The sequence below is a fragment of the Centropristis striata genome, chromosome 10 (assembly GCF_030273125.1).
Source record: "Centropristis striata isolate RG_2023a ecotype Rhode Island chromosome 10, C.striata_1.0, whole genome shotgun sequence".
NCBI classification, from domain to species: domain Eukaryota; kingdom Metazoa; phylum Chordata; class Actinopteri; order Perciformes; family Serranidae; genus Centropristis; species Centropristis striata.
Window position 1 is genome coordinate 11,716,650 of NC_081526.1, and position 26,604 is coordinate 11,743,253.

At 37.5% G+C, this 26,604-nt stretch overlaps 1 protein-coding gene across 3 annotated transcripts; it reads left to right on the top strand.

Annotated features, from left to right (window-relative positions):
* The first annotated feature begins 6,077 nt into the window (after positions 1-6,077).
* Positions 6,078-23,475, top strand: glra2 (glycine receptor, alpha 2). Of its 3 annotated transcripts, none has more exons than XM_059343107.1 (9): positions 6,078-6,733; positions 7,385-7,506; positions 11,425-11,492; positions 14,710-14,933; positions 17,490-17,572; positions 17,652-17,789; positions 17,877-18,091; positions 20,105-20,254; positions 21,312-23,475. In XM_059343107.1, the coding sequence occupies exons 1-9, from the start codon at positions 6,648-6,650 to the stop codon at positions 21,591-21,593; spliced, it is 1,368 nt and encodes a 455-aa protein (XP_059199090.1). In that variant the 5' UTR covers positions 6,078-6,647; the 3' UTR covers positions 21,594-23,475. The 3 variants fall into 3 exon arrangements, with proteins under 3 accessions (XP_059199090.1, XP_059199089.1, XP_059199088.1); XM_059343105.1 differs by lacking the exon at positions 11,425-11,492 and adding an exon at positions 11,564-11,631 and having other exon boundaries at positions 6,085-6,733; XM_059343106.1 differs by lacking the exon at positions 11,425-11,492 and having other exon boundaries at positions 6,081-6,733.
* The last annotated feature ends 3,129 nt before the right edge of the window (positions 23,476-26,604 follow it).

A 26,604-nucleotide genomic window follows, 5' to 3' on the forward strand; every position in this document is an offset into this window, starting at 1 on the left:
TAAGCAGTTTGTGATTTAACACCAGCAGAGAGTTGGTGTCGCTGTGGAACCAGTTTTCCTGCCGAGGCTGGTCCTCGGTATTGGTGGGGTATTGGTGTCTTTAAGTTCAACAGAACATTGAACATTTAAGGTGAAAGTGAAAACACTGAGAAGGGGTAAACGTTTAAAGACGAAAACCCATAAAGCCCTAAAGCATACCCTGCATATTGTCTATTTTACTCAAAATGGGATCATACGTTTCTAAATAAACACCATGCTGTATTGAAGTAGACTTGAAACTAATAACTGAGACCATGAACTACTTGTGAGAATGTTTACGATGTTAATAAATCAAGTGACAAGTCGGGTCATTTTCCTTACAGCTTGCATACAAACAGACTTCTTTTTGCAGCCGTTGGTGTCACCCCCTGCTGGCCATTAGAGATAATGCAGGTTTGAGGCACTTCTGCACTGGCTTAACTTATCAGGTCCAGAGGCGACCTCTACTGGCCGTAGTAGTTATGACGGGAAATAGAGGGAAGTCAAAGTGATGTAGTATAAAGGGCACAGACAAACAAAGGACTTTCACCCAAGACACTGGTACTCGTGTGCCGTGATAAACCAAAAGTCAACGTTAAGTACACAATCTCCCCGCAGTTATTGTATTTCATTATTTGAGGTTATTTGTACAGTTTATCTGTGCTGTAATGCATTGGATATGTCACTTCGTCAGGGGTCATAAGTTTACTCAACGATAGAATTGCTAAAGGAAAAAGGTAATTCATGAGAAATGTTAGCTGAATGTCAAAAAACATTTTGACATTGTGAGTTCAACTGAAAGTTTTGAGAAGTATTTAAAACAGTAAACATGCCAGAATATAGTCAGGTTTGTGATGAAAACCAATTTCAGTCCTGAAAGGAAATTTCACAGTAAATACAGTTGTGGCACAGCTGTGAATGCTGACAGTCTGAAGCAAGACAAACATGATGAGTAGGAGAAGAGACGTGGCTAGTGTCCATTCGAGAAGACATTGATGCCTGATAATGGAGAACAGTGGTTCGGGAGCCGCCAGCGATCCTTTGCTTCTTTACTTCAGGAGAACACACACAGAGCTGCTCAGCTCACAAGATAAAAAATGTAGCACTTCACCTGTATGTGGTATTTAAGTTTAAATGCGCCACTGAGACAGAAAAACAACACAACTCTCCTTTGTACAGCCAGCTGCTCACTTCTATAGGACCCTATTCTTTTTGAGTTTGACAGTCAATCATCTTTAATGTGTTCTTCCATTTGACAGGCTGCGTGCTAATCACTTTCATGAAGCCATGTTTGTGCAAGCATACCATGTCTTGTACTCTGACAGTGAGCCTTCAACTGTATACCTGCACACACTCCTCTATATGACAACTATTATAACGCTCGCTGCTTCTTCTGACAGACCGGGTGAGATATTGCAACATCATAAGGTATTCCCTGCCATGGGAATTTTCCAACTACAGTTTCAAAATTGTCACGTTAGGGTGGAATACCAACATGCATTAATATTCAACACAAGGCTCTGCATATAAGAGATTAGTTTCCCTATAAATATCTAAAAAAGCCGGGGAACAAGCGCTGCCGCTCTCCCCCTCATGGGTAATTGCTCCCATAACATACATCTAAGCAGAAAGGGGAAAAAAAACTGATGTAAAACGGTTCAGCAATTGAAATTGCATTCAATCTTCAATCTATTCTTGCATCACTTTGACAGCTGCACAACTCCAGCGACAACGCTCAGTGAGACAAGCCTGCGAGCTAGAAATAGATAAATGGTGAGCCAGTGTCAACATGGAGCAGACACTGGCCAGGGAAAAGAATGCGTATGTGTGCTGTTTAGGGTTCGGGTGACTGCACAGAAGCTGGAACTCAGGGGAGACGTCCTAACACGCAGATCTGAGGGACAAAAATGATGGATTTATTCCCTGCTGCTCGGGGAGTAATTGTTTTACAAACCGAACAGGTCTTAAGCGTTCGATATGATGTATACGTCCCGGAAAAGCAATGTGGGATTTTTATTCAGCTGTTTGGATGTGTAGAGACAGAGTGGCTGTCGAGTGTGTGTGGGGGTCTAGACTGGGGATCAGCGGGTTTTCAGTGCTCAGTGATGGAGAAAGGCGCTGTGGCTGTCAGCTTGCTCCCACTGATGAAGGGAAGCTGTGATTGACAGATGAGTCTTAGTGAAGACCAGCACTGCTCTCTCCACTTGGCCTGAGGGATAGCATGACCTAAGGAGCAGCATCCTTGTGGGCATTTAGGCTGCTTGTTCACCCGTGGTTCACCCTATAGCTCACATACTATATCTAGACAGAGAGTATTTTAAAGAACCGCCACTGAAAATCAAGTTTTAACCTTGTTACATGGCCATATGGTGTTTTATGCTACAAGACAAAGCATGACAAAAATAAGAAGTCGGTGCCATGGCTGAGGCTTGGAATTATATTTTTATGTGTAATCAATAAAAAGACAAGGTTTCAGACAGCATGCCTAAGGAAGCAACCCTGTCAACTTGCAGGGTCGAGCTCAATATTAATACCGTAATACCGTAGCAAAACTTAGGGATATCTGAGGAAGAGCCAGGTGCACCCAGTGACATTAAGCTAATTTCATCATTTCATTTACCCGTATTCTTCAGAAAAACCAGACTTGCTGTTGATGACGACAAATTCCCAATATTCCCTGATCACACAGAGACATTTCACTACGAGCAAAGCAACTTACAAAAATTGAAAAAGCACAAAAAAAGCGCTGTGCTCTTATGGATACCAGCTAATGAGCTAGCTAGCCTATTTATTTGCATGGTACACTCACCAGAGAGATTGAAGAAGTGGTGAAGTAGTAAAGTCCATCTCTTGCTTGATTGCTTGGCTGCCTGGGCCAATTGTGACATAGAAAAGTGGTTCTACTCCATGCCTCGTGTTAAAAATTGAGAATCTTTAAAATTGTATGCACATACACTTAAAAATGTGACCCGCTGCTCAAGAGGAGGGAACAACAGGTGTGCTGTATTACAGAAACAACAAACGTCAGCCTTTCACCCAGGAAAACGAGGTTTGTGTCTCATGTAAACAATGTGATTGAAACATCCTGAAACTTGCCTTATGCTTTGCGCATCATGCTTTTTTATGTAACTTTGTCACTTCCGATAGTCATGTCACCCTCACATTTATTTGAGTTATTTGCTTTTTAAACTGTCTTTTATAACGCCTTACCAGGATTTTTTTTTCCTGAACCTAGGTCAGTGGTTTTGTTGTTTAAGTTCAACAAAATTGCAACCTTTTTTACAACTGCGAACCTAATAACCGTGTTTAATGGTGTGTGCGTATGTGCTATTATTAGAACGCTCCGCTGCGCTCTGTATCATTTTGACAAATGCTCATATGGGTCATTATGGGTGGTATTGACAAACGACGTCTTCTGTCGTTTAGGTTGGAACTCTTGTTGGTCTCACTGTGATCGGGCCTAACACTAGCCATCGTGATGTGCACTACTCTTTCACCGGTCAACCTAACACAAACAGCAGCAGAGGACAGGGCAGATCCAGAGAAAATGTAGATGTGCTTCGAGCCCTTTCTCAAAGTTTCATTTTGACTTTTTATGCGAGGAAAATCCATGTTAAACCAAATATTAATCATAGCCGAGTGTTTAAACATGTCTGGAGGGGTGACTGTCTTGTCTGTCTGTCTCGTGTGCCTCAAAATAGCATCATATTTCTATGATAGAGATTATAATAAGTGTGTCGGGTGTTGTGGCACCAGAGGATTTGCAAATCCTTCCTTCTCTTCAAGAATCTACTCATTAAATCCTTTTGCATTCTTCCTCCGGCATGTTGCGTCTTCTCATCAAAATAGCTCCCACCACCAAGTTACTCCTCTGTATCCCTGCTAGGCCCGGGATCAGCTACATGAGTTGAATTATAGAGCGAAAAAGTCATTAAGTGGGATAAAGATACAAGGAATCGATGGAGCAATAGATACTCTGCTAGCAAGCTCTCAATTGTCTCCAGTCCAGTGCACATGAGCATCGGGGTGGTAAAACCTGCTTGTTGTTTCCAGGTGAGCTCTCCATCCAGTCCACAACTCTTCAGTTATTGAGGGGGATCAATGGCAGCCGCCTTCCCAGGCAACATGGAGCATCCAGCTGCTTCAACATTATTCATCTTAAGAAAACGATTACAGGCACAAATATAGACGGAAAAATCACAAAGAGCTATATGTCTTTTTTCGGGTTGTATTTTAGAACAGAACGATACAAAAGATTTAATTTTAAAGCTATAAATTGTGCCACAAATCCCTTTAGACAACACAATAAACCAGATGATGTAAACCCCTTAATTCCCAGCAGAATTACAGGAGATAGCGACCAATCTTTTTGTGTGTGTGGGCAGCTTTAAAATAGTGCCTTCACCCGTCTTGAGCCTGTAATTTTAATGGCTGTGAGAAAAACTGCTGGATAAATGAGACGGACGACAGACAGCTCTTGTCTCAAGAAATGTTCTGTTTTATTCTCTCCTTTTCACACACGCTGAGAGAGGCGCACTACATCTCTCTCTCCCCTTTAATGACACACAGATTTGACTTGTTCTCCTCTAATTATGTGACCCACCTGGCCCTATAGTCTTTCCTTATGAAAACTAATGGCCAATTGAAGCTCTGCTTGGTTGTCATTACACAGACGAGCCAACCGCAGCTGTCTCAGAGATGGGGAATAAATGACTTGAGTACAAAGAGAGAATTTTGGACCTTAACCATTTGGAGATGTATTCATTAAAGCGATTTCACAAAATATCTGATTTTTTGAGATGTTATTTTTGCCTCGGATCAGACGCAGTGACATTGGAGTCCATCTGATGTGCTGCTCATCATGGCGCTTGCAAGTTTGTTTCCTTTTGTTAATAACAAACAAAATATGAACATGCAGTACATGTGCATGTTGGTGAATAATTCATACAAGGCCATTCAGTATTTATGGAGTCAAACATGCTGCAGAACACAGTGCACAAGACCTGTGTTTGACGTTAAACCCCCAGACCACAGCAAGCCATACATTTCTCAACCATGAGATCTAACGTGACATTTGTAATTTCAGCATTAAAAAGAGGAGGAGAGCACGATGACTCCTCCTCAGGGCAGAGACGAGCCAAGATGATCTGGGGGAACTGGTCAGTAACCAAGTGTCAGAATAAAGTGTAACATGGCCCCGAGCATGTCACAGCGTTGAGGCATGTGATGTGCTGAGACTCTTCTCACAATACGACGCCTGTGGTTGGGCTGATGTGAATGAAATACCTTCTTTTTTTCACCAAGTTTAGCTGTTTCTTCCACAGCACATGCCTGTGTGTTCATGTGGAATGAGTCATTCATGCCTGTGGTCCATGAAGCCTCTCAGCCCACTCAAATCCTCACTCTGCCAGGTTTCCCCATGCTCACTCTGCATCAATACCAAGAGCTTATATACATATATATTGAATAATAATTATGAAATCAGCGTGGTGGCCTAGTAAACCTGGGTTCCTCCACCCTTGGGTTTTCAGCCAACCTATAGTATATTTCCTCCTGTCTCCGTCTGTGTCTCTGTCTGTCAGTCAGCTCTCTTCCCGTCTCGCTCTGGGAGGCCAACCTTTCAGCATTTCCAATGATGTGCCTCGGAAATCAGTTTCCAGGGCAACCGGGGTACCAAATACTCTCCCAGCGGCTTCTCGCCTGTGCGTCCTTTGTTTACACTTTTCATATCTCTGTGAGGATGTAGGTTGCTCTAAACAGACAAGGATGGGGACCAAAATAAGCACATTGCGTAAAAACACAGCCAAGAATGATGTCAGAGAAACCCAGTCTATCTTTATTATACACCCACATTATGAATATGTGTTTTTTTCCTGATTTGCATCCCAGGATAATTATGATTTTACGTGCGCTCCACATTATCCATGTAATTTATTGCAGTTAATCAACACTGGGAACATGAAACGTTTCTGAAGTCAATTGATCCTGGTGCGCAGCTGCGCGCGCTCCCCAAAGCTGCAACATTTAAAAACTGACACCTCCCGTTATGTAACAGACACTGAGGACATTGTTGTGAATATGTTTCTGATGATTACCTCCCATGTTTATTGGACTTATTAAAAACCGACTCACGTCCACCACTTTTTTAAGCCTTGCGCTTGCGCGTAACGGAGCCGGGAGCTGTCCAAGTGCTGAAATGAGGAAAAAGGCGTTTCACTCCCATTCCTCAACAGAGGACGGTCCTCCACCTGCGAGAGATTCATGAGTAACAAGACGGGGCCAGCGGGGTTGTCTTCACAGAGCGAGCTCATAGATCTGAGCCAAAAAAAAAACACACACACAAAAAAAAACGCTTCCAGCCGATGCGTTTTTTGGAGTTTCACCCTCTCTCGGCGTCTGACCACAGGACTGATGTTTCTTCACACCTCCGCTTCGAGAAATCTGTTTTTGGGGAGTTTTTCATGAAACTAAACTATGATCTGTGGCTGCGTTGAGGAATGTCTCCTGTATTTTTGTGTGACACAAGAACACCCAAACGCCCACGACTTAGTCAGGAGGAGAGCGGCGCCCCTATTTGGATTATGTGTTTGACCAATGTAAACATATGGAAGAAATAAAAAAGTGAGCACATGGGAAAACCACCAGGAATGAATCGCTCCTTTATTAAGCTTTTGGCAGCTTTATTTACATATTTCATGGAGACAAACAACTTCAGGTAATTAACTAAACATATATGATTAATATATTAAAAACAGATGATTTTTTCCTTGTGAAGTTTGGATAATCGATGATTCAGTATGTGTAGGTGTGATTAAAGAAACAATATGGGAGTGACTTCTTTCTGCACAGACTAAGTTGGTAATTGCTTGAGTGCTGTCTTGATTAGGATAGACTAAAGTTACTCTGTATGTTTGAATTATTGTCGTGAGCACCATTTGGTCCTTAGAATAAAATATATAACATCCCTGTGAGCATTTTGCATGCAGTACCATGACTTTAGCTGAGATTTACGCGCGCAGTATTATTATTATTTATCCCCTTCTGCAGTCATAACAATATTTTTACAATGTTTTATATGAATGTACAACATGCTGTGATATCTGTTCAGTCTTTTTGCATGATGTGACAGAAATATAGCTCTTCCTCGCGAAAAGAAGATGCCCACGACGTCGAAATCACAAAAGATTTCGTCTGATACGTGTGTGCACTTAAACGCATTTCTAGTTTTCCCTGTGCTTGCCCATCACTGCCAGGCAGCTGCTAGGCGACAGATAAGGTTTAACTCCAGGTTTTCAGCCGCGACTTCAGCCAGATAAAGTGGTTTTTCTAACTCTGTGTGTGTGTCTCTGTGTCTGTGTGTGTCCAGAGTTGTGGATGCCAAGGAGCACGATTCCAGATCATCCTCCAACATGTCTCCATCAGACTTTCTGGACTCACTCATGGGTCGCACGTCTGGGTATGATGCACGAATCAGACCAAATTTTAAAGGTTTGTTTATCACTGGCTTTGTCTTTTGGAAATGTTCACACACAGCTCACTTTACACCAAGTCTTACCACAGAAACTTTACCTTTTGTGTGATGTATATGGAGTAACTCTGCATGCAGAATACAGCATTGATCCCCACACCACACTTTGACATCAATACTTATCTTGAGATCCATTGAATGTGATGCTGAAGATACTGTGCTGCCAGTCATTTGATAAGAACAATCAGTCACTTAAGCTGACAGTAATATGGTTGCCCTGGCTTCAATTGAATCATCAACTAACTCCTCATTGCAACATTGCATGCTTTTGTATTTATTCATGTTGATATCTAAGAGGAATTTCCCCTGTTGATGACTTATATCGAGACAATTCGATTTTTCTTTACATTCTCATTTTCTTTTTGGAAATGTTATGTTTGGATATACAAAATTTGGCTATATTATAATGTACATTGTACATTGGATAAAGCCAGGTTCAAAATTATTGTTTAATATTGTGTGATAGATTAGATTTATAGATTTTTGCAGAGCAAATTTTTATCACTCCATAAATCAAAACATAGGGCGTGTTGTCACCAGCCATACAAATCCATCATTGCCATGTTTTCGGCATAAAATGCCATATAAATCTGAGTATGAATGAGATATGCCTTTTAAGATATGCATTGTAAAATTCCATATATTTTGCAAGACACTACAGGTGAATAGGGTACATTTTTAAACTAATGCCATGAAACTTCCCCAGTTGGTTGCTTACATTGAAACATTATTTTTTCATTACAGGATTATGGAAATGTAATGTTTAAATATGCAAATGAGGCATTATGTTATGCTAACTTTTTTGTGAATTTAGGAGAAATTTGCAGACACAAATACACAAAATGTAGTAAAATAAACACCTGAATGTGGATATTTTCTTTCCACTAGTCTGAAAGAAGACAATGAGCAGTGCAAATGTGATCAGTGCATGAAGAAATAATGTTTGTGTGTCTTAAGAACAATCAGTCACTCCAGCTGACAGCAGCATGGTTGCATTGGCTTGAATTAAATCATCAACTAACCCCTAACTGCAATGTTGCATGCTCTTTTTCATTTTGTAAAAAAAACATGTCAAATAGAATCCATAACTCCGTTAATTTGGAAATAAAAAGAAAGGGTTGTAAATATCCCAGTCACAGTTACAGCCAGGGATGCCACCATGACAGGCCAAATGATGGATGGTGCCCCTGTGGCAAAGCTGCAGGCTACTGACTTCCACTGTTGTTGATGCTGTGATGCTGGGGACAGACACAGCATCTGTCACTGGAACGGAGCTGTGTGAGGAGAGGCCTGCCCACTGGAGGCTCAGGCCCACTCAGGATGGGTCAGGTGGGCTGGGATTTGTCGAGGAGGGGGGTAGGGGTTTTGGGGATTCCAGTTGTTGAAGCGGCCAAGACGGTGCAGCACGGGGATTGATCAGCAGGATTCAGCAAACACATGGCCCAGATCTTTCCTCTCCATCTGGTAGAAAAGGGAAAATGTTGACGAGATTGCTGAAATGGACTTAAGATGGGAGGAGAAAAGCCTGTTTAACACCGGCTGGTATTTCCAGGGGAGGGATGAGGAGAAAGCAACTGTTTCTAGCTAATGAAGAGAGGATGAGCACACATGGATTAAAAGGCATTAGCCATGATTTTAATGTTGCTGCTTATATTTCTATTCTCTCCGTTTTTTAGGGCAGATAAAGCTCCCCCACCTCGTTATAGCTACAAAACAAACGCTTTTGCATGAACCAGCCGCGATGTAAACAGATGATTTCGGTTGCGAACCTGCTAGTCATACTTTGAAGGGAGTGTTGAACTGTATTTCTGAAGCCTGACCTAGATTTCCTTGCTGAGTTTGTTGTGAGGAAGTACTGCTTTATTTTTCTGCTTCTGCTGTTAAATGTAGCTACCTGACGACAAACTGAGGCAAATATTAATACCAGGTGCCATGAAATATTGATGAGGAAAGCACAGGGGAAGGGCACCATGAAGGGCTTACAACTTCACTTATCAGACAGGGGAAAAAAGATTTGCTGTGACTTTTAATGGCATAACCTGCTGAGCCTCGTGAAGAGATTTCACTTGAGTTCGTTAAAAGGACAATATGCTCATTAATGCATGCTGAGTACTTTTTACTCACAGTGTTGGAGAGAAAATGCTCTGATTTGACACTGGAACTAACCAATTACTGTAGAGCTGCAGCTGATTGTAATACTACATAACCAGTATATTACTTTCTTGATACACTGATTAATTTGTATGAAAATACAAAAAGAAATCTGGCAAAAGTAAGAAATGGACAATTTACAATGGACAAATTGCTTATTTTCTATTTAACAGTCCTAAACTCAAAGATATTTTATGTAATATTAAGTTTAAGATTAAAATATTCACATTTTAGAAGCTGAAACCAATTAATTTATTGGGCATTTTTTGTCTTAAAAATGCATCTAAATGATTAATGGACATTTTCTAAATTACTTTTACTTGTCGGACCAGTCCAAAAACCAACAATATTTTATTTTATTTCAAAATTCACATTGAAGAATCTGGAACCATTGAGTTCTCTGGCATTTTTTTTTAATCTTGGAAATGATTAATTAAAGACTAAAAAAGCTGCAGATTAATTTTCTGTCCATCAACTAACAGAGCTAATAAATGCAGCTTTAAATCACATTTTGTGTGTGGGCATGCATTCAACTTATTTGTTGAATCATTTGTTTATCCCCTAAAAAAATTATAAAAAGTAAGAAAAAAAAAGTTAAGAAAATATTCTCAGTTTTGGGACATTATTTTGTCTTAATTTCATGTACTTACTATCAAAAAATTTGAGATTCATTTTCGGATTTTCTGACGAGCGACTAAACGATTCAAATTGGACTTGAACTTGGTCAGGCTTGAACTTGTTTTTTTCTGTCCAACAGTCCAAAATCTAAAATCCAACAGTCCAAGATCAAACAATATTCAATGTAATCAACATTTCCATTTTAGGAGCTGGAACCATTGAGTTTTTTGGCGTTTTTTGTCTTAAACGATTAATCAACTATCAAAAAATTTGCAGATGAATTTTTTGTCCATAGACTAATCTGTTGCAGCTCTTAGTTACTGTTTTGTGTGCGCATGCATTTGTTTGCTTGTGCATGTATCCTCTGCTGAATTTGTAAAGACAAGATGTTGATGATAAAATAGTATGTTAACCACAAAAGATCACCACAGGAGAGATCTATTATAAGGATTGTAACAGGCTTACACATATAGTCATGGAAAAAATTATTAGACCACCATTGTTTTCTTCCATTTCTTGTTCATTTTAATGCCTGGTACAACTAAAGGTACTTTTGTTTGGACAAATATAATGATAACAGCAAAAATAGCCATTTTCCATGGTTTGATAATAACCAATATCATTATCAAGAAAACCCTGGAAAATGGTTAGGTATTTATATTATATATATTTATTTATTTATATATTTTTGTTGTTATCATTATATTTGTCCAAACAAATGTACATTTAGTTGTACCAGGATGTCAGATTATTATATTTGGTTTGAGTATAACTGCATTTTTACAACATTCAGCAAGAAAAACATGAGTATAACTGCATTTTTACAACATTCAGCAAGAAAAACATGGGTTCTCATGTGATCTTTTGGTTTAAAAAAGCATGCAACTAGTCACCATCTACTCCTGGAGCTCCTATAAAATGATATATAAAAGAAAACTAGTGCTTGTTGGCATTAATGCATGTTGACATACGCAGTGAAACAGCAGCTTGTAAACCAACAGACCCAAATTTTTTGATGAAACATCTTTGCCGCTCCAAACCCAGTCGTCCTTGATGATATTATGGTTTAAGGCTTTTTCCTGTCATGTCATTGTCATTCCATTTCACAGGTCCCCCCGTAAACGTTACATGCAATATTTTTATCAACAGTTTCGGCTCTGTCACAGAGACAACCATGGTGAGTTCCTCTGGTACTTTGGCTGATTTCTGCACTCTGTGTGAATGTGTTATCTATCCCTCAACCTGCAGGTTCACCAGTTAATGTTACCTGCAACATATTTATCAACAGCTTTGGTTCTATAGCAGAAACTACAATGGTGAGTTCAGCTTGGATGTGTTGTAAAACCTTGACCCTTTGCTCGAGAGTTCAGACTGAATCATCCTGTTATTTTTTTTATTTTTTTTATTTTTTTACCTTATCTATGTATTTTCTAAAATGTTTAGGGAACACTTTATAATAACCATCATCAATAGATGGTAAACATTGCATATAAAGCGTCTTGTAATGACTTATAAAGTCATATCATGATATTAATTATTGATGGTCATTGTTTTTCAAGCCCATCTTTAAATTTATAGAAACATACGTATGATGCATTATATAGTAAAACATTTGCCTAACCTTATAATCACATTATAATGTATTATTAAAGTGATTATCATGCATTATAAGTATATAATAATGGATAAACAACTTTTCAAATTATAATACACTTTGATCCTTGTAGACTGGAGGTGACCAGCTATTATAAAATATCACGACATTTGACCTTCTACATCATTATAAAATGCTTTTTTGATAATTGTTATATATCAAGTAATATCAATTTTTAGTTGCGAATGCTAATAACTATAATTATACAGTCCTGTGAGCAGTTTATAACATATTATAAGTATGTTATAATGTACATGAGCATCATAGAAAGTGTTGCAAGTACATTGATATATTTAGTATATGTGTAAGTGATTACAAAATGGTTTGTAAACCTCTATAAACATTATATAGATATGATATAATGACCAGATTTGTAACTCTTCGTTAATGGTTAATAATGGTTTGCTAACTGTCTAAAAACATAATTTTGATGCTATTATAAAGGGTTATAAATGCTTACTGAAGTATCTGTTAATATTATGTTGATCATTAACACTTTGGCAATAGTTAATAATTGTTTTGGAAACCATCTATAAACATTATTTGAATAATTCGTATAAAATTACAACTAATGCTTGTAAAAATAATGAATTGATTAATGCCTGGTTTATCAAGCACATAATGATTTAAATTTCTTATTTCAATTAAATAATTATATTTTAATTATTAAATTATATATAAATTAATTATTCAAATCATTAGTGCACAGATATCTATTTAAATTATGTTTATATATTCTTTAAAAAGTATTTATTAACAAATCAGTTATTATAATCATCAGTTGCAACTTCAAAAATACCTTCCAAATAATGTTTATCGACATGTGTAAATAATTTGGTAAATAAATACTTAAATATAATATATAAAATGTTAGAATGTGTGCAGCAATTAACTGTTAAATAGCATAAATTACAACATGAATCATAATAAGTAAATGTTACAAATATAATTGTATGTTTTGTTAACTAAAGTTACCATTTATTATTGCTGGTTATGATAAAGTGTCACCAACATGTATCATTGCTGTGTCTTCCTGTTCACAGAAAGACTTGTTTTTGCCATCAAAGAGTTTATTGGCGGCTCCATTGAGGAAAACAAATGAGAAATCTGCTCTCTGGCTAGACAAATAAGTATCTGTTCCTTCTCCCAGGATGCCCCTGTACATGTCTTAGCCCAGGTTTATTAATTAAAACAATAAATCCCAACCAGTAAGTCGTTTAAAGTGCAGAGAATAAGTGTGGGTGAGGGGGCCGGGTCTCTCAAACAAGCTGATCTAGATGTGTGGAGGCATCCAGCTGCCTAAGGGGTAAAAATATAAAACCTGCGAGGCTGCATCCAAACTCATCATGATCAAAGGATTCATAATGAGTGATAATAACCTCTTAGATCGTGAATGAAGGATGTTAATTTGTGCAGGAGCTGGAGCTCATGAGATTGCCAGGGAATTACACGGCTTTAGACACGCACGCAAATATTTGGAACCGCCAATATTCTGATGAAATGTCAAACAACATAAGGGCCTCTCATCATCATGACATATCAATTACAGTGAGCAACTGAGCTTTGTGACACTCGCTTTACTACTAACTGCTCTGTCAGAGGTTTTCTCATCAGCCACTACATCTTATAAATACACCATTAGCTTCCATAATGGCTCTTATATAACTATGGTTAATAAGAAAAGTTATTATAAGGTCAGTGTTTTGCAACTTGCAACAATAGATAAACCATCAAACTGGTCATTTATGAAATTTAAGATCATATTTTTACATACAGTCATGGAAAAAAATATTACACCAGGGTGGTGTAATACTTTTTGATCAGATTTAGATTTTATTAGACCACCATTGTTTTCTTTAATCTCTTATTCATTTTAATGTCTGGTACAACTAAAGGTGCATTTGTTTGGACAAATATAATGATAAGAACAAAAATAGCTCATAAGAGTTTAATTTAAGAGCTGATATCTAGATATTTTCTATGTTTTTTTAATAATGATTTTGGTTATTATCTATTTATCTAGCTATTATCTATCATCTATTTTGGTTAAAATCCAGGACTGTAGATGATAGTGTTGCTGGATGATGTAGATTTTGCCAAATGTTCATTTGAAATTTATGTTTTGTCCCTCATCCATTTTATTGTTTTTCATGTGTTATTTATATTACAGAACTGTTTTTGAAAATGTTTTATATCATAACAACAGTAATAACTAAGTGAATGTGGCACATTAAAGAGCAACTACTTATTAGGCACATTTCATATTACTGTATTATTATTCTTTAATGCATAAGTGTATAAAGAGCATTTTATTGTTGAAGTTGGTCAATTTTAACTGCTTCATATAGTATTGTGAAGATAATATATTGAAATGCATCATGTGTTTTAAGATGATTGCATATTTGTAAATTTGTAATCATAAACGTAAATGTAGTGGAGTAAAAAGTACAATTTATGCCTCTGAATGAGGTGAATTTGAAATATTTAGAAGCATAAAAAAGAAAAGTACAAACTAGTCAGAATTGTACTCAAGTAATTTGAGTATCCTGCCCTTTATTGTCATTTTATCTGTCTTAATGCAGTTTTGTGTAGAAGAATAGGCATGTCAATTTCAAATGATGGTGTATATATCAAAAGGATGATCATTACCATCATTTTAAATCTAATATTGATAACTGCTTTCTTATAACCGCAATCACTCGACTACAAAATATGCAAAAGCTGCTTGTCGCCTCTGCAGGATTACAGAGTGAACATCTTCCTGCGGCAGAAGTGGAATGACCCTCGGCTGGCGTACAGTAAATACCCAGATTCCTCTCTCGACCTCGACCCGTCCATGTTGGACTCCATATGGAAGCCTGACCTCTTTTTTGCCAACGAGAAAGGGGCCAACTTCCATGACGTCACCACAGACAACAAGCTGCTGCGGATCTTCAAGGACGGGACGGTCCTTTACAGTATCAGGTGATAACAACAGTATACATCTGTGAATACTTTCGTCTGAGTCCACCAAATGCACAAATTTAATTTATTTTCTTTAAGTCAATCATAGTGTTTCAAATCATCTAAAGTGGACTACAGTAGAGCCACCCCATAGGAAAAATGAGTTGTGTTGGTCAAGTCAAGTCAAAGTTTATTTATAGAGCACATTTAAAAACAACCTCAGTTGACCAAAGTGCTGTACAGTTATTAAAATCCAATAAAAAGCATACACAAATATAGTTATAAATAAAAACAATGAAAACAATAAAATACTGTGAAGCAATAAAATAGTAGTAAAAACTCAATCTAAAAACAGAGTTAGAGATAAAAAAGAGAATAAAAGAGTAAAAAAGTGTTGATTAATCTCGTCTCTTGTGATCAGTTTGAGCTTCTCATATAATTCTGTGATCATTTGTTTCTGAATTACTTCCTATGTCTCGGTTATTTTGATGGAGAATAATTGAGATCAGTTGCATACAATTATGAGATCTCCTCAGTTTATCACACTTCTCAAGTATTGCTCAAATGGTTTTCTCAACTCAACCTCCTTTGTCTTAGTGATGTCTTGTCTCTTTTTAGCTTATCTCTTGGTCCTAAGTGTCCCTTAGGAGAAGTAATTCAGAAACAAATGATGACAGAATGATCTGAATATCAGAAGTTCAAACTGATCTCAAGAGACGAGATTGATCAACACATGAGCAACTCATTTTTCCTATGGGACACACCCTTTCTCAGCAAGCATGACAAACCGCTAGATTGTAATGCCAAATTTTTGCAGAACTCTGCGCGAGATGTTTAATGGTTAGGGTCAGGAAAGGTCTTAAGAGTCTCACCTGGACACGACCCCGACCATGGGGCCAGGAGGAATCATAAGGCAAAGTTTAATCCATTATTTAACGTACATAATTTGTGTTGTGTCATGTGAACATGAGATGTTATATTACTTATACATGTCAAAATGTCACATTAAAGATTTAAAGCTTTTACTCTGGAAGGGTCGGGGGAATCTTAATGTCACCAGAAAAAAATAACAGGAAATTACTTCTTAGATTTATTCTGAATGTTCAGTTTTATTTTCTGAAGATACAAGCAGCTTATAAAAAAATTGCTTACACAACTTTCATCATTTTAACCAGAGTGGTTTGTTTAGTTAACTAACATCAGTAATGATTTTTAAAATCACATATTTATGTATATTCATAGATATGAGTCAATTATTCATGAATAAATAAATTCATGTTTTGTTTGATTAAAACTATTTATAATATAATTTTTGCACTTAGGTTTCTCATGTTCAGATTCTCAGTTTATTGGTATTGAAGGAAAAAAATCACATTAAGAATTTAGACTTTTTTAATGATCTATGAGTGCATTTAGAGTGGAAATCCATTTTTATTTTTTTTTGTGCATGTTTGGAACAAGATTAGGTTTTGAATGGGTTAATAGGCTTTGGACTGTTAGTCAGACGAAATAAGATATTATATAAGACATCACACTGGGCTCTGGGGACCATCGTCACGTGATTAATCGAGAAACTGATATGTAGATTAGTCAATAACTGTTAGTTGCAGCCCTGGCTTACACCATTTGGCAGTGTGAGTCTATAGCTGAGGTAGGAATCTATGCTGAGAGAAAAATTACACTGAGGAGGACCAAGAGCTCTGATGCACAGATCACCTCAGGACATGTTCACTTATTGCGTTTCTTACATTTCCTCTCCAACATCAAAGATTGTCAATCTAAAAGATACAGTGTTAAATGGATTCCATCTCATTATGATCACTCCTTTGAAAAGGCATAATTCACTGAAGTACAGTACATGCCCGTGTGCAATGTGGATTTTTAATAAAAAGAACTGTGATTGCAAGAGGGCGAGCTAATCTCGGGGGCATTGTTGAGAATCCAAAGAGAAGATAAGATTCCTTCATGTTGGTGTCTCTGCATGCCGAATTTCTGCACTCCATAAAAGCGTTGTGGAAACCTCTGAAACATGCAGTCATGATGGGTGACATTTTAAAGGCTCTATTAGCCCAAAATTTGAGCAAAACTCAAACTACACGATATGAAAATATGTTTTATTTCATTTCAATACAACTTCAATCACATGCAGCATTCAATTTTCTCTGCAATGATGCGACATGAAGCAGATCAATTTTGAGTCCATTTAGAGAGGCTCAGGTGTGGAGGCGGAGTGGGACAACGGGAGAGATGAAAGGTGGTTAGCCACTCTCTCCATTCATGGGAGAAATGACAGAGTGAGCAGACTGCGGCCCACAATGCATCACAGAGACAATAAGTTGCAGTAATGAAAGTGTGATAGGAACCTGCTGAAGGGAATCCTACATGATATCGCACAGGAGAAAGAGGCACACAATACAGAGATTACCAAAAAAAAAGTGCCGACTGTGGCAAGCAAATTATTTTCAATCCTTGTGTCGACCCACTAGTTTAAGGTTTAATAAATATATTTCTTTCAAAATCAAATATATTCATTGGTGTCCACGACATCTTACTGTGGGCTTTTGTCTCGCATCATAGGTTGACTCTCATTCTGTCATGCCCAATGGACCTGAAGAACTTCCCCATGGACGTCCAAACATGTACCATGCAGCTGGAAAGTTGTAAGCATTGACTTTGTCTCACTGCACTTTCTGCACTTGCATATGCAAATACGTCTTAATGTATTCCTTCTGTCTGTAGTCGGCTACACCATGAACGACTTGGTGTTCGAGTGGCTGGAGAATGGCGCGGTGCAGGTGTCTGATGGGCTCACACTGCCTCAGTTCATCATGAGGGAAGAGAAGGAGCTGGGCTACTGTACAAAACACTACAACACCGGTCAGACACGCACGCAGCATGTGCTCCCTATGTCATGTAGGTATCATTTCTCCAGCTTCTGTAGCTGAATTTGCATTTGTGTTGCAGGTAAATTCACCTGTATAGAAGTGAAATTTCATCTGGAGCGACAGATGGGGTACTACCTGATCCAGATGTACATCCCCTCCCTCCTCATTGTCATCCTCTCATGGGTGTCTTTTTGGATCAATATGGATGCTGCTCCTGCCAGAGTGGCTCTGGGCATCACCACTGTGCTAACCATGACCACCCAGAGCTCCGGCTCCAGAGCTTCTCTTCCAAAGGTGAACCTCATTTAGTTTTTTTTCCAAATATGTTTTGAATTTGAAAGTATTTTATGTTGTGCTAATATCATGTGCATATTCTGTGCAATAATATGCAAAAGAGGCAGACATAAAGGCATGTACCGATGATTGCTTTGTAAGGAAAACCACACATTTGGCGATTTAAGAATGGGCAAAAAAATGTGAATAATAATAATACTCAAAAACTCATATGACCATGTAGTTCCTACCCTCTAGTGTGACCCATTTCATTACATTTGTGGCATTAGTGGCAGTAGATCAACACAACCTCATCCCTAAATGTAACATTTACCGTTTTAAACGTGTCGTTAATGTTATGAAACATTTGCACTTTGGTTAGGTTTAGGCAACATAACTACTTGGTTGGGCTAAGGAAAAGAGGATTAAAATAAGTACAATTGCTACCTTACTTAACCTATGTTACATATGCGATGTAAGTTAACTAATTTATTACTTAAATTATAACTTAATTTATTCTAACTAAATAAGAATAACCCAATGTTGACATTTGCTTTCACACTGGCCACGGAAAAAAGGTCTAAATCCTGTGATTTTTTTTTGACCAATCTATTGACCCCTACATCCACTTTCCGCAGACTTCGTTGCTCTTTTTATATTATGTCACCTAACTTCGTCTTTTGCTCCCATCATAATTACTATAGCCACTAGAGGTTGCCTAACAATAAATGTAAGTTAAACCAGGATTAAAATAAATCTATATGCACCATACTGTTTCTAGTGGTGGCTCCTTCATGCAATGATGTAATTGCGGGAAAAATATCTAAATATACACATTCACATGTAGTTGCATTATACAATTCAGACTAAACAGATGAAACAATGTAAATGAAGCATTCGAGTAATATCCCAAAGCCATGTATGAAACTGTAAATCGTGGTAATTAAAAGGTCTGTGATCTATAAAATTAAGAGTAATCAGTAGATCAATTAGACTGTACTGTTTCTTCTGCATATAGACAGTCTTTAGTAGTTTGAATTATTGATATTTTCTTCTCTCTAACTGTAACATGTAACATGGCAGCAATATTTTCAGTCAAAGAACAGATTCATAATGTAAGCTTAACTATCTAATCTATACAAGAAGACAGTGCATGGATGTTGACGGTTTGAATTACCTAGAAAGCACAGTTGTTTCCCTTTCTTCTGTTATGTGAAACTGTATAACTGCAGTGCATCAAAAACACTATATTTCAAGGATTTATTTCTGTTTCATCAGTTAAGATGTTGCCATCTAAAGCATGTGTACATTGCTGGCAGCAGCAGTGGTAGTCTGCAGTAGCTTATTTAGCATCAGGGTAAATTGCCATGCACATATTGTGAAGGGTACTACAGACATCAAGAGTCAGATCTTGATGATCAAATGCTCTCCGCGCATCTGCCTGCACATGAGCACCGAAGGCCTCTGCCACGTCAGAGATTCTCACATAAAAGACGCGCATACTGATAAATATTTAAAGAGAAGCCTCCGAGAGCCTCGATTCAAGAAAACAATAACTTAATATGCCTTAACTGCCCTCAAAAAGCTGAGTTGTTTTCACCACATGCTAATCAGCTGCCATGGAGTTAGATGGTCACACTGATGAGCTGTAACGGCTTTCAACTTTCAAAAGAAACAGATCAAAAACTGAGCTACAGGTTCAAACTAATACTACGGTTTTCTTTCTATCGTTAATGAAGGCAGCAATTATTTCCAGCTGTTTATGCCAATGCAATAACTGACAACACTGGCAGCTCTGATACACTTGTTAGCAAACATTACCTATAATTATAGTCATTAAAAATCCCAGGTTACTGATATGATGAGTGAGATAAATGAAGAAAAACTGCAACTGCAGGTATATCTAGCAGGTCTAGGGCTCACAATGCATACTGAGTATATCAAGTCAAAGCATAAATTCACACTATATTTGAACTTTTAGCTGATGCTGTCACCTTGGAGGATCTAACAAAGGAAATCTGTTTTCTCTCCCAGGTCTCTTATGTGAAAGCCATTGATATCTGGATGGCTGTGTGTCTGCTCTTTGTATTTGCTGCATTGCTAGAATATGCTGGGGTTAATTTTGTCTCCAGGCAACAGAAAGAGTTCCTCCGCCTGAGGCGAAGACAAAGGAGGAATCACAAGGTAGGCTCTCAAAGTCTTTACAAGGTTGCTGTTTGGTTGTTAAACTTTTTTTTAAGTCACATTAACGGTGTGGCAGTGTCCATCTGTTGGCCACACCACTGTAGTCCAGGGGAAATATCTCTGCAACCACCGAATGGAGTATCATTCAGTTGTGTACAGGCATTAATGTTCCCCAGAGGATGAATCGTAATGACTTTAGTAATGCTCTGTATTGTCTTCTAGCGCCACCAACAGGCCATAGGTCAAATCTTACACTTGAATTGGCACAAAATTTTACATCATATGGGAGAAATTCACATCTCACTTATGATGTATCCTTAAACAACCCTATTGCCTAAAAATTACATTCCCATATTTTCTTCAAAATTATAGTTGCAGTTTTAAACTAGTGGTTTGCATTGTGATTTGAAACAAAACTTTTGACATGTGGTTAATGTTGTGAAATGGTTACAGTTTGGTTAGGTTCAGGAGCCAAAAATACTCTGTTAGGTTGAGTAAAAGTAAAAGCTTTGGTAAAAACTAACATGTTTGTCCTCCTGGGTGACAGTCCCTTGTTTCTTTGACCCAGTCCATGAAAGCCTGTTAATAGAATGTATGATTTTATGGTGTAATGAGATCAAAAACTGATATTTTAATGGGTTAAATGGAGGCATTTGGGTAGTTAATGATCAATGATCTGTTTTTGACTACACCATTTACTATAGATTTATTGTCTGGGAAAGAAACATCAACACACAATTGCCAAAATATATACCATATGCAACAACACGGTTAAATGACTAAACAATAAAATATAAAAAGGCATAAATGTCCCCAGTGAGGCATAAGGGTGAAGATTATAAGCAGACGTTCTAAGCGGTTTATCATCAAAGGGCACCAGGTTATCTTTTTTAATTTAAAAGTGTTATCTCATGATTAGTGTCCATGTAAGGTCACATAGCTAGCAGTAACACTGAGCCAGCGGCCATTAAAAAGAAAAGCCTATAATTTGAGCTGCGGCCTTTAAAAAAAAAAGATTAAGTAATTTCATTCTGTCCACATGTGTTCTTTTTTTCAGGAGGATGATATGCGTGAAGGCCGCTTTAATTTTGCTGGCTACAATATGAGTCAGTGTCTGCCAACAAAGGATGGCTCAGCTGTTAAGAACACTGCTCCAGCTCCGAACCCTCAGCCACCAGTCCCCAAGGACATTGACACCATGAAGAAGAAGTTTGTGGACAGAGCCAAGAGGATAGACACTATCTCCAGGGCCGCCTTTCCTCTGGCGTTCCTCATCTTCAACGTCTTCTACTGGGTCACCTACAAGATCATCAGGCATGAGGACATCCACCAAAAGTAAAGACTGAACCCTGGACAGACAACATTTATTTTTTTCCATTTCTCAGATTGAGAAATGCTCGGAAAGCACAGTGAGATGAGACGGGAGACTGTGCGTTGAGAGGTACGATGGTGGAGATGTTCTTTCAGGGATAATGTATAATGTTCATGCATCATACAGTAATGCTCATGTTCTGATAATGTGAACAGCTCTTGAGACACAGATGCTTTTTTTGGTTGTTGTACTGCTGCATAATATTTCCTGACAAATCTGGAAAAAAAAGGTTTCAACTCAAGGCTTAGTAACATGCTGGAGAAGATGGACCAAAATTATTTTTTAAAATCAATTCTGCCTTGGCAGGAGGAACAAAGAAACATTCCATGGATTTGTTACTGTACGGTAGCTTAGTGAGACCCTCAAAAACCTTTTGTGATTGCAAAAAGGGTATTTCTTAAGGATGTTTAGGACTGTTTTATATCGTACTATTGTCACGGCACTTCCTTTCTGTTTATACAAAATAAAGCAGCAAATATACGGACAGAAAGCACATACATTCAGACATTAGGCAGCAGCACACGTTTCAGGCATGAGCGCGAACAAAGCAGATGAAAATCTGGAGTCGGGAATTGGATACTGCATTTTTATGAAATACCTGAGGCCTTAGATATCAAAGATTTGGTGAGATGAAGTGCTGTGCTTCACTATTTTTTCAAGCGTCTCCTCTCGTTCAGTGATCTATCAGAGCCGAAAGCAGCGTTTGATCTTTTCTACCTGTGGCCAGACATCCAAAGGGACTTCTTGTTGTTTCTTTTTCTCTCTAAGTGTATTATAAATCATATTCATGGACAACTGATGTCACTGAAGAATCAATGTAAGTTTATTCAGATGTTATAAAAGTCACAAATGTTTCCTTTTTAATTCTAAAAATAAGTTATTGAATAAATCGTCATATATTTCACAGGCTAGGTTCATAAAAGTATAATGGCCAAGTGTATAAGTAAGCCTACAAACTGTGAACACGCACTGCATTACTTAATGTTGTCATATCGACATGAATTCATTTATATTCCAGGTAAATACTCCAGGTATCTTACATAGGTATGGTTTTAGAGTTTGAGACTATGTTTTTGTAGATTTAGTCTGATGAAATATTTATTGTAATGGAGGAAATGTTATGTTTATAAAAGAAAAAAGAAAAAAAAGCTTTCTGTATACTTCTTCAACCTCCGCTGTTGCCTGTTTCCCTTCACTTGGCGTGTTTGTTGCTGGATGGTGACATATGTTAGTAGATGGATTCGACAGTGAAGGACAGATCTGCATAACATTCATGGTACAGAGCAGCTAATGGTCCTTGCACTTCTGATATACTGTGGTGAAGAAATCCTTCTTTTGAATGCTATTCCTGAAAAAAAAAAAAGGTTATTTACTGGTCTGTACATCAATAAAATTGACTGCACAATATTTACATTATTTCCACTTCTCCTGTCATGTTGAAGACTTTATATTCTCATGCATTTGTTGATGCAATTGCACTTGAAGAAATGAACGCTTTTGCAAAAAAAAAAACCCTGACAAAATAACGCACAAACATATGGAAATGCTTTTTGCACTGGGAGTTGCAGATCAGATGAAAGAAAACGACAAACAGTCTCCTTGCCGAGCCCATAAGTCAGGGTGATGACACACGCCATGGATCACTAGGTGGCCTGGGGTGACACAGATATGATCTGACAGCGGGTTTCCATTAATGCATGGTAATGGACTTCACACTGTAGTGTTGAGATTCCATCAGCTGTGGTTCACCTACCAGTTGAATGGGAAATACTGGTGTGGCGTTCACAGACAAAAGAGGAAAATTGTGTTAGGTATTTATACAGTAAATAAAGATGCTTCTTAAACTGTTTCCACCTGTTGTTACTGCATGGGAGCTCAAATATATCATCCTTAAAGAGACAAGAGTGGCCACATCAGCTCCTGATATCCTGTAATTACGTACCAATAAAGCTATTCATTATCATACGAAGCCAAGATCCATCAATCTTATAGCCTATTTATTATAACGATGAATAATACATGCCCTGTGGTAGGTTTTATTGAGAAAGCTGCCTGAATTATCTACAACTATTTTAATGCACAACACACAGGGATTATAAACTAATCAATAATACTAATCCCAGCATGGAAATGCCATCTATTTCTCCAACATAGCCTTACATCACCGCCCCAGTATTATTGCCGTTTGAATATGCAGCGATGCAATGGCTTCTACGCAATCAAGTTCAGTATGACGGCTTATGAAAGGGAAAATAATTTGCGGCTTATAATTGTGTTTAAGAGGGAAAACAACTTTCCATCTTTCATTAAGGTTTAGGGAGGCTGCTCTGTGAGGTCTGAGAGAGAGAGAGAGGCAAGAAATGAGGGTTGCCATAGCAACAGCACAGCAAATTGAGAAGACCAGTGTGAGAGAAAAGCGGGAAATTAATGGAGTTGAGAACACTGGAGCATGATTTTGCCCAAAGTGTGTCTCTTATGCCCGGACATAAAAACACTCCACTAAATTAAACATTCATTTTCGACCGTATTAAAGTAATAATAAAAGCAGCAGGAAAGTCTGCTGTTTCCTGTAGGGTTTATTCAGAGGATTATGCTTCAAACAACAGAACAGGCGTGTGTGTGTGTGTGTGTGTGTGAGCCCCTGTTATGTATGGACTGGTACAAACCAACCTTGTACCAGCGTGGTGTGAAACCTGGCACACCAGAGATAGAAATATTGCTGGTTAGTGTGAGATCATCTGCAGGCTGCTAGTATTGATTACTTCTCCTTTCTCATAGCTTAAGGTAGCCATGTCTGTATTCACAGTGAAGATCAAAAGCCAACAAATTTAACCCTCTGAAATCTTGGGCTATGTCCTTTAAAAAAAACTGTTTAAAAAATCTTCCCCATGCCATGTTGGTATCCGTTGCTTCAGCGTTACCTCACCTACATATGTCCTGATAATTCATTTTTAACTTTGACTTACTTGATAAAAATGTTGAACCTAAAAGAAACTAAGGAAAACATAAAATCTGATCTTGAAAATTATATTTCAATACACAGAATTTTAAATGTTGCAAATATGAATACAGGTTGCAAATATTACATATAACAGGTAAAATGAGGGTAATCTCTAGTTCTATATTTTTATTCTAAATATATTTGACATATGTTTTTTGTTTTACTTGGCCAAATATAATCCAAAAAAAATCTGGTATGGAGTTTAAAGCCAGAACTTTAGAGGGAAGTTGATGGCAAGACTCCACATTGCTTCATGTTTATGTTTTCACATCATGAAGAAGTAATGTGCCGGTGCTTTCATGGATTCTTGAGGGTTAATAAGAGTTTGCATGCCACAAATTAGTCCTACATATTAAAGAAGTATTGTTCATGTTTGTGTACTGTTTTAATGTCTGTAGTTTTATGCCTGAGGGCTTAATTAAAATATAATAAGCTATGTGAGAAGCAACAGGGGCAAACTTAATGAATAGTATCATTAAATATTCACAGTTATACAGTATTTGGGGAGATGTCCTAAAACAGTTGAGCGTCTAGATCAAAGTTACAGTGCAGCCCTTGAAAGCATTTAGTGCTGTCCTTGTAACATGACATGGAATGTATGCATTATATTAAAATCATCCACAGTCCATTTCAAGTGTTAAGCTCTTAACATTTAATACGCCAGAGATTACCAACCTTTTTTCACCAAAGGGTCCCTTACAAGATAGAGAATATGTCAGGGACCCCTTAATGTATGTCCCTTGGAATAATTTTACGTAATCTATTTTTCCCCCCACTTCTATAGTGTAAGTGAAACACACTTCTCAGTTAAGTGAAAGAACAACACAAGAGAGTTATTGAATAAGAGCTTAATCTATATATTAATAAAGTCAAATATTATTTATTCAGAATCAGAATCAGAAATACTTTATTGATCCCTGGGGGAAATTGCTTCTGTTGCAGCTGTTGCTCGATAATAAATAGAAATAAAAATAAGTTTGGATGTAAATAAAATAAGCTGTGTTATACTAAATATACTAAAACAATACAAAACACAAATGCAACTTTTTTTACAGAAAAAATAAATCTATATTATGATGACTTAATTAATGACTCTTAAAACTTTGAGAATCACTGTATAACACTTGACTACTGCATCAAACTTTGCCCCCTTTAACACGTTTCTGTAATAATGGCAAGTTTTAGAAAGCTACATCATGAGTATTGCTTTAATTATGTCAGCAAAGCTAGTGCTATGTTAGCTAAACAATGTGGAAGTGAGATGTGGAAGTGAGAAAAATAACGCTAGAACTTTCAGGAGAATCGTTCAGCTCTTACTTTGGCACATTGGTTTTGGTATATTTTGTTTTATGTGTGCAGTTTACGGTTGAGTCCCTCAATCATATGCTGGCTCCCTAAATTGGCACTCAGTCATCAAAATTTTGAAAACTGAATGATTTGAACTTAATTATTCAAATTTTGATATATATTAACTCAGTAGTACTCAGTAGTGTACTGAACCAGACTGAATTGTATGTAGTCTGTGAACTACGCATTGCATTGCAGATATAATCAATGACCTCCCACTTTGTTTGGTTGACCTGCTGACTTCCAGAGTCCAGAGGACTGACCCCGATCAATAACAGCCGACTGCGTGCAAACACCAGACCAGTGCCCTCATCACACACCATCAATATAAAGCAGCACCATTCATCATTATGGATATTTCAACATATTGTATTATTATAGGCACAATTTGTGATTAAAATAGAAACAAAGGGGTCAAACCACCAGACACAAAGTTAGGAGCTTCTATCATTCTAAAAATTTTTTTACATGTTTAATACACACAGTCACGATAGATAAAAAATAAATGTAATGCATTCCATTTCTGCCAAGAAAAAAACTTAAACTTAAATACAAATTGAAGAAAAGTTGTGGGTCAAAATTTGGACTTAGTCAAAATCTATAATTAAAAAAAACAAACAAACAAACAAA